Consider the following 7,700-nt stretch of genomic DNA (forward strand, 5'->3'; position numbering starts at 1 on the left):
GCTGACAAGTACTCCCTCCGTTTTTGACACTAGAAGGCTCGGGAGACATTCTACAAGAAAAATCAGCACAGTATATAGTGTCACTAAAATTAATAAAGGGGCCGAAACCCTAAACAGAAGTCAAAATTGCTTCAGCAAGCAGAAGAATGAACATAGCTAAAGCACAACAAAACCAACATGAAACAAGCAAGACATGCAGAAATTACTCTCACAGGCAATAAGCTAACCAGGTTCTCTTTTCAACTCAAGAAGTTCAAAGTTAACATAACAATCTACTAGTACTACAGAGAGTATAAACTTTTAGAAGGCAAGCCTGGCGGAACATCGCAAAGATTTAAAGCAGCAGGTGACAAAACATATATAGCTTTCAAATATATCTTGCTGTCAGCAGGGCTTTGGAACAGAAGTCAGGCAGTCCACTGCCCGCCGTATCCAGCAGCAGCAGCAGGCTGAGGTGACACGCCCTTTGCAACCGCAGGCTGTGGGTTTGCAGCAGGTGCAGCATAGCCACTTTGAGCTGCTGGTGGCGCAGACTGATCATAACTTGGTGGGTTTGTAGCTGGTGGCTGAGTGTATCCTGCCTGACCATATCCAGGCTGACCAGTTGTCGGTGCAGCAGCATATCCTGACTGTGGGTAGGCATTTCCATAGTTGGGATCAGCTGGGGCTCCCTGATAACCATAGTTTGCATTGTTTTGAGCTGACTGATCACCGTATGCTGGCTGTGATGCAGGATACTGCGCATAGCCGCCTTGTTGACTGTACCCTGGTCCTGCCGGAGCAGTCTGACCATATGCTGCTGGCCCTTGCCCTTGCCCACCCTGCTGTGAATAACCCTGCTGAGCATACCCATCAGGTCCAGTTGGGTATGTTTGACCATAAGCAGGAGGTTGCTGGGCTGGCGGAGCATAAGATGCAGGCGGTGGTGCCTGGTAAGCACCATCTGCAGGTGCACTGCCTCTGGGTGGCCATTGTCCAGGTCCACCATATGGAGGTCTAGCATAAGGATCTGGCTGTTGAGGGTAGCCTTGCTGCGGACCGGCTGGTGGCTGCCCATAGTACTGCTGGGCTGGAGCTGGAGCACTGTACCTAGGATCACCATATCCAGGGCCATAGTTCTGTGGAGGTGCAGACTGCGGATACTGAGGCTGTCCATAGCTTGGAGCTTGTGATGGGCCATAGCTGTTGTAGTTACCTGGTCCAGGGGGGTAGTTTGGTGGCTGGCTTTCATAAGGTTGAGATCCCTGTTTGTAGTAGTCATAACCACCACCCTGGTGAGGCGGAGGGCCCTGCCTCTGGTCCCAGCCCATGCCACCTCTTGGTGGTGGCTGCTGTGGGTAACCACCATAAGGGGGTTGAGAGTATGGCGCGTTCTGAGGAGGCCCTCTTGGTGGATATCCATACTGCTGAGGTTGAGACCGTGGCCCCCACTGAGAAGCTGGGCCATGACCCTGAGGGTTGTGATGTTGCGGACCATAGCCACCAGACTGAGTTGTGTTTCTTGGAAATGTCTGTATATAAAAGTATGTTAGAAACCAAACAAGAAAAGTAAATGGCAAAGACAAAGGCTGGATATAAGATGTATAACAACATCATAGAAGGATAACTGTCATATCAAAGTTGTACACCAATAAACCTGCAAGTTCGTGCTAGTAAAAAACTTTTCATAGCTACAGCATTCAAATAAAGTAGTCTTCCAAGAGAAAAAATACAAGTATGCATCTTATAACATTTCATACCCTTATGTGGACATCTAAAGTGAAAAGTGCAACACAAAGGGCAATAGAATCAACCATCCATGAATAAACACATAATGTCAATGAGATGAGACACTAGTATTAGAATGCAAATACCAACAATCATCACATTCAGTAGAATTAAGGGAACAAGAGCTTCACAGATTGAAAGAAACAATGTTTACAATTCAACATATTTCCACATCTCCATACAGTTCAGAAATAAAAAAACATGGCAAGATCACATACGAAGCACTGACATGATAACAAGGTTAATTAGCCCAAACTTCATAAAGGGACAGACAGGGACTGCAGTTGTGGGGGGGTAACACATCATAAAACTAAGACAAATGATGTGACATAGTTCACAGCTTTTCGACTATAGAGAAGTGGTTCTGCAGACAACAGAGAGTTGCAAACAATTTAGTTTAGCAAACCTAGACATGGTGATGCAGTATCCTTGGCATGGCAATGATACAATTGGTGCAGTCTTCCAATGCAGGATTGGTTTTTCTTTCCATTTCAGCCATAAGCAGCCTTACCAGTTACCCCGACTACAAAAACCATACGAGGGCAAGGGACAATGATCAATATCCCTCTGCTGTGATGCAACGGATGAAGGAGATGACCCCATCAGGAAGGCCTAGCTGAATCTGCATTGGTATACCCAGCCAACTCCAATTGGCACCTTCAACAAAAGATAATTCACGGAAACTGGAAGGGAGATAACCTGATGTGTCAGCTACGACTTCCGATGTAGGAAACAGTATCAGATTTTATCTAGAGTTAGCAAGAGGCTAATTGACCAAACCATGTGTGAAGCCAGAGCCAAGGATCAGGTAAAAACATTGAGGGCAGTCCAGTTACACTAGAACCATGAACTCTTCTATTATTGTTTCTGTAACTGTATCCAACTTTCCTAGGTCCAAAATACAAAACCATTCAATATTAACTGGTGGTGAACCATTTATTCCTAGTTCCTAATTTTGTTTCTAAATATAATCGATGCTGCACATTATGTTTCGTACTGATACTACATCAAGCACAATAACATGATTGGCAGGTTGCAGGCAACACTCAAAATTTTATAGTGACATGCAGAACAAAAGGTGGCATACTAGACATTTCAGGGCAAAATACATACTAAATATTTCAGGGCAAAATTTGGTGGAGAATATAGCTCTAACAGTAACAAATAACCCACAATAAAATTATGTGGGTGAACCTACTACAACCCACAATAACCCACAAGCCGATTGCATGTCACTGACTGATTGATCGATCAAGGAAAGTAGGGCAAACGGAGAACTTACCTTCCAGTCCAGTTAGGCACTTCTATATATCAAGAATGTCATACAGGCCCATTAAAGAAGACACAGATTAGTCTAGTCATACTTCAGATTCCATAAATGGGCAAGGGGCAATATAAAACACCCCAAGCACGATAAAGTGACTATTTTCGGATTGCTATTTAATCAAGAATGCACTTGCGCTAAAGTGTGCTCATATACACATGAACAATGTTCAAATTTACAAGATGCAGAGTTGGAATGAAACAGCCACAAATGTTAAAATGGGAGCATCAACGCAAGTTACAAAAATGGCATAAACTAGGACAATTTTCAATTTCTATTATCAGAATATAAAAGGTTTTACTCCAAAAAACAACTAATGGGAGACTCCTTTCAGGCAAAACATCTCCAGTCTTATTCATAGACAAGGCAATTTGAACATAATTGACAACAAAGTTTTGAAAAGTTAAGATGATTAAGTGCATCACATTTATTAGCAGCATTAGCATAGCACCATGAATAGCATATAATTAACTACCAAAATGGTGACATAGAAAAAGCCAGTTGTACCAATCAGACAAGGTAGAAATGAAATACACAGGCAATCATACATGCTATGATTTCGTACCAAGTAGCATAATACACAAACTTGATATTTTGGCGACAACGCTAAATTCAATATCACTATGTTTATCATAGGGGCATAAGCATCATGCAGGTAATCACAGCACAAGTGTACATATGGACAATAGACAGAATGAAGCATTACTGAGTTGCTCACTGCACAGATGAATGATAAAAGGCATAAAGCAGGATCACATCAGCCTCAAGCATCAGAGGCTTCATCACAGCAATAATGGAGCAAAAAAGCACAAAGCAGGGTTACATCACCTGACTCATAGCTTGCTTAATCAACTCTTTTGCAGCTTCTATCTGCTTCTTATTGCCAGTAACACGTACAGTCCTTTCGGTCAGTGTAGTACCCGCCGGAGGATGTTGAGGAATTAACTACATTAACATTTACCGCCGCCCTCAAGCCTCAGTTGACATAAGCTATAATTGTTTAAAATGCAAACTATCTACCTGGATTCGAGCACCCGATCGGGTTTGCAGGTTTTTAATTGTCTCACCTCCTTTTCCAATAATTAAACCAACCTACGAAATTGATAAGATCAGAGAAGAGTTAGGCAAACGAAACAGTTGGATTCATCACCAACATTGAAAACTAACCTTATTATCAGGGACTAGCATCTCAAACTGCTCTGAACCTGACTGACCAGACCCGAAACCTTTGGCTATCAAGGCAGGGGAACCGCCAGCCTCAGCCTGGAATATATGCATTGGATAGAGCCTTAGATGTAACTTTTACCAATATAAGTTCAGCGAACATAAACTACTTCAAACACCTGAGTAAGTTGATACATTTAGCATACCTCAGCTATAACACTCTTAATAAGCTGCTCAGCCTTGTCAATACTCTCGGTAGTTCCAACCAATTCGACTGGACGAGTCGTGGCATCTGAAGGAACATCTGCATCCTTTGTAATTTGGATCTTTGCGCCCGAGCTCATTTGCAGGTTTCTGATTGTTTCACCCGCTTTTCCTATTAGAACGCCGACCTGCATGAATTTCCACCATCAGCATAAGCAAATTATGTGTGTAAATCAGTAGTAGACACGAATTTCTGTGTTTGATGCAACACTGGCCCCAAAAAACAGATTTCATCGAAGCCAATGGTTATACCTTGGTATTGGGCACATCAATTAGGCGGGTAGTCTCCTGCAGGGCACCGGTTGCATCGCCTTCTTGCTGTTGTGGCGGTGCTTCAGTTGCAGTCTCTTGTGGCTTGACCTCATAACTTGTCTGCAGATCACCAGCAGGAGCAACCTCGGCATCTGCCGCCCCCTCAGTAATCACAGCGACTGGCTCCTCGGGCTTCTCGGAGGACTCACTGTTTTGCACGGCATCTGATCCCAACAGAGATAACGAACGGATCAGCAGACGGATTACGATCCAGGCTTAAGACGAACCGACCATGTTTGACAAGCTAGAATCGTCGCCGAGACAGTAAACCCTAGGTACAACCGCACACGTGGATAGAGAGGGGGTGGGGCGCGAGAGAGATTAACCTGCGCCGTTGCCTTCCACGCGCGGTCGCTTGGCGTCCTCCCCGGCGCCGTTGGCCTCCGCGCCCGCGTCGACCTCCTCGAGCTTCCTCTTGTGGTCGCCTTCGGCCTCGGCAACCTCTGATGGCTCCTCTTCCTGCGTGGGGGCGGCCGCCGCAGGGTCTGGTGCAGCGTCTTCCTGCACGGCGTCGGTGAGGTCTACGACTGGAATCTTCATCTCGGTCGCTACCTCTGGCGGCGCCGCCGATGCGTCGGAGTCCGCCATGGGGATTAGGGTTTGCGGTTCGAGGGCTCCGGTATTCGTACGGGGGTCTGGAGGCGCCTGTGGGGATATGCGAGAGAAGGAGCCCGTGCCCCGACCTGTCTTGGTTATATAAAAGCGTGGTCGGAGGCGTATTTTACTTTTAAGCTCGGGATATTACGTGCGCCATGGATAGACACGTATTTGACTTAGTTCGCAAGTTTTTTCTTTTTTCTTTTTTGATTTGAGGGGAAAGTCAAGCACGCTATAAATGAAAAACGTAATTGGAAAAACAAAGCACTTTTTACTTTTCTCTTGTACTTCTATATATGTTTTTCATTCTTATTGTGCCTGGTTCAGCATTGCCTTGAAGTGTCGTCAACAATGTGTTTGCATGACAAAAGAGCAAGCACACTAACACACTAAACACGAATAGAAAAAAAAAACTTAGGCATGCATGGTCATAAATGCAGAGCAAGTCCATCCTAGCTACTATAAGACATCCCTCAATGCAAAGGTGCTTAGATGAGGTGCTAAGCATATTAAATGTCTTGACAACTCAAGTCCACAATGCAAAGGTGCTAAGTTTTTGGGTGCTAAGCTTCGTGCATTTAATTCGTTGTAGACTCAGAATTGTGCTTCCATCTAGGTTCACGTGCTTAGCATCGTTTCTTCCTGGGGTCATCATACTACTCTCTCTCTTCTTAACTAGCATGCCACATCATATTTTTTGCTTAGTTGGCAACCTTAGCACATGTACAAGGTGGAGCATTGGGAGGGGCCTAACATCATCCTAGCACCACATAAAAAAAGGGTGTAATCCTACCATTACAAGTTCGCCATCAGTGTGAAGGGTTTAATATATACTACCTCATCAAAATATACATGCCGACAATAGTTTTCAAGCCCCAACTATCACAAAATGTACATCGTCATTGTATCTTCGTAGTCGATCATCGTGCACGCCATCACCACCATCACCAGAAACAAAACTAGTAGTGGTGCTTTACACAGCCAAGTGATGAGGGACATTTTTGTGCTCATCCTGCCATTGCTTAAACTGTTTTTTTTATTTTGAAAAAATCACTCTGATACGCCACTTAATGACTAATGGATGCGAGAGATCGTGGAATCCTTGGTTTAATTTGTTACACATGAAAATATATGCCAAATATAAAGATAAATCATCACTTAGAAGGAAACAAAAAATGGAGAATGAATGAAGGAAATCAGAAGCGCAACAATCTATCCAAAGCGCAAGACGGCGTTTGGTGTGAGTGCACGTGCTCCAACCAAGTGATGGCAGCTCCGTGAAGTCCAAACCCTCCCACTATTATAATTGGGACAACACCAAAATCTCAACAGGAGAGCGTCGAGAACATCATTCGATAATTACAAGCCATTTTTAACCCTAGTTGTCGTCATTCCCCGTCTCATCATCATACCGCCGCCATCACCATTGCCGCAAACATCTCCCCTCCAGTATAGTTATATTGTAGTTGTTATCGCATCCGACAATCATTGTAGGACATATTATCAAATAAGTATTCATCTTTATGTCTCCTTCAATCATTTTCTCTTGCGATCTCATCGCCATGTGTGATTAGTTCGAAAAGACAACGGGTTAAGGCATAGCCTTGCAATCCTATGCATTTGTATGAGGGATTGATGTAATGACTTTGAATAATTAGTGTCATGAGTATGTAGTTTTAACTGTATTTATTGAATGTTTTTTAACTGTATTTATTGAATGTAAAAGTCTGATTAAGATGAAAACGGTTTTCCATGCATGGTTGAATATTGTGGTGGGCATTCTCCCATGCATGATTACATGTTCAGGTGGTTCCATTCACAATTGTATAACGATGTGGCAATGTTATGATACTACTTCCATGGCACGTTGCACGATGAGGGTAGTAACATATACTAGTGACATATGCATGACACTAGTCTAAATTACTCCCCATTATGACCACCCTTAGGTACATAACATTTCAATTTATATGTATTTGAGTTTTGACGCTATAACGGGCCTTGTTATTCTCCAAAATAGCCGATTCCATAGGAATTTCGAAGGAACATGGAATGTCAATTCCCTATGATCCAAACCATGACAAAGAAAAGTTTCATATAGGAATTCTATACTCTAAGATTTCTATGTTTTTTAATTGTTCAAAACGGTATTCATATGTCGTTTAAAAATGCACATATTTGTAAATCGAAGCTTGTCTCGGCGAAGATTTCTCGGGCAAGTAACATACCGATAGACAAAAGGAATTACGTATGTTGTCATAACGGTTCGACC

At 43.4% G+C, this 7,700-nt stretch overlaps 1 protein-coding gene across 1 annotated transcript; it reads right to left on the reverse strand.

Moving 5' to 3' along the window:
• Positions 1–218: 218 nt before the first annotated feature.
• LOC125520420 (far upstream element-binding protein 1-like) lies at positions 219–5,504 on the reverse strand. Its single transcript, XM_048685336.1, has 7 exons — positions 5,158–5,504; positions 4,772–4,995; positions 4,462–4,647; positions 4,259–4,354; positions 4,112–4,183; positions 3,920–4,036; positions 219–1,511 (listed from the first exon to the last, which is right to left on the reverse strand). Exons 1-7 carry the CDS (start codon positions 5,417–5,419, stop codon positions 408–410), a joined length of 2,061 nt encoding a protein of 686 aa, XP_048541293.1. The 5' UTR covers positions 5,420–5,504; the 3' UTR covers positions 219–407.
• Positions 5,505–7,700: the final 2,196 nt, after the last annotated feature.

This window comes from Triticum urartu, chromosome 7 (assembly GCF_003073215.2).
Source record: "Triticum urartu cultivar G1812 chromosome 7, Tu2.1, whole genome shotgun sequence".
Classification (NCBI taxonomy): Eukaryota; Viridiplantae; Streptophyta; class Magnoliopsida; order Poales; family Poaceae; genus Triticum; species Triticum urartu.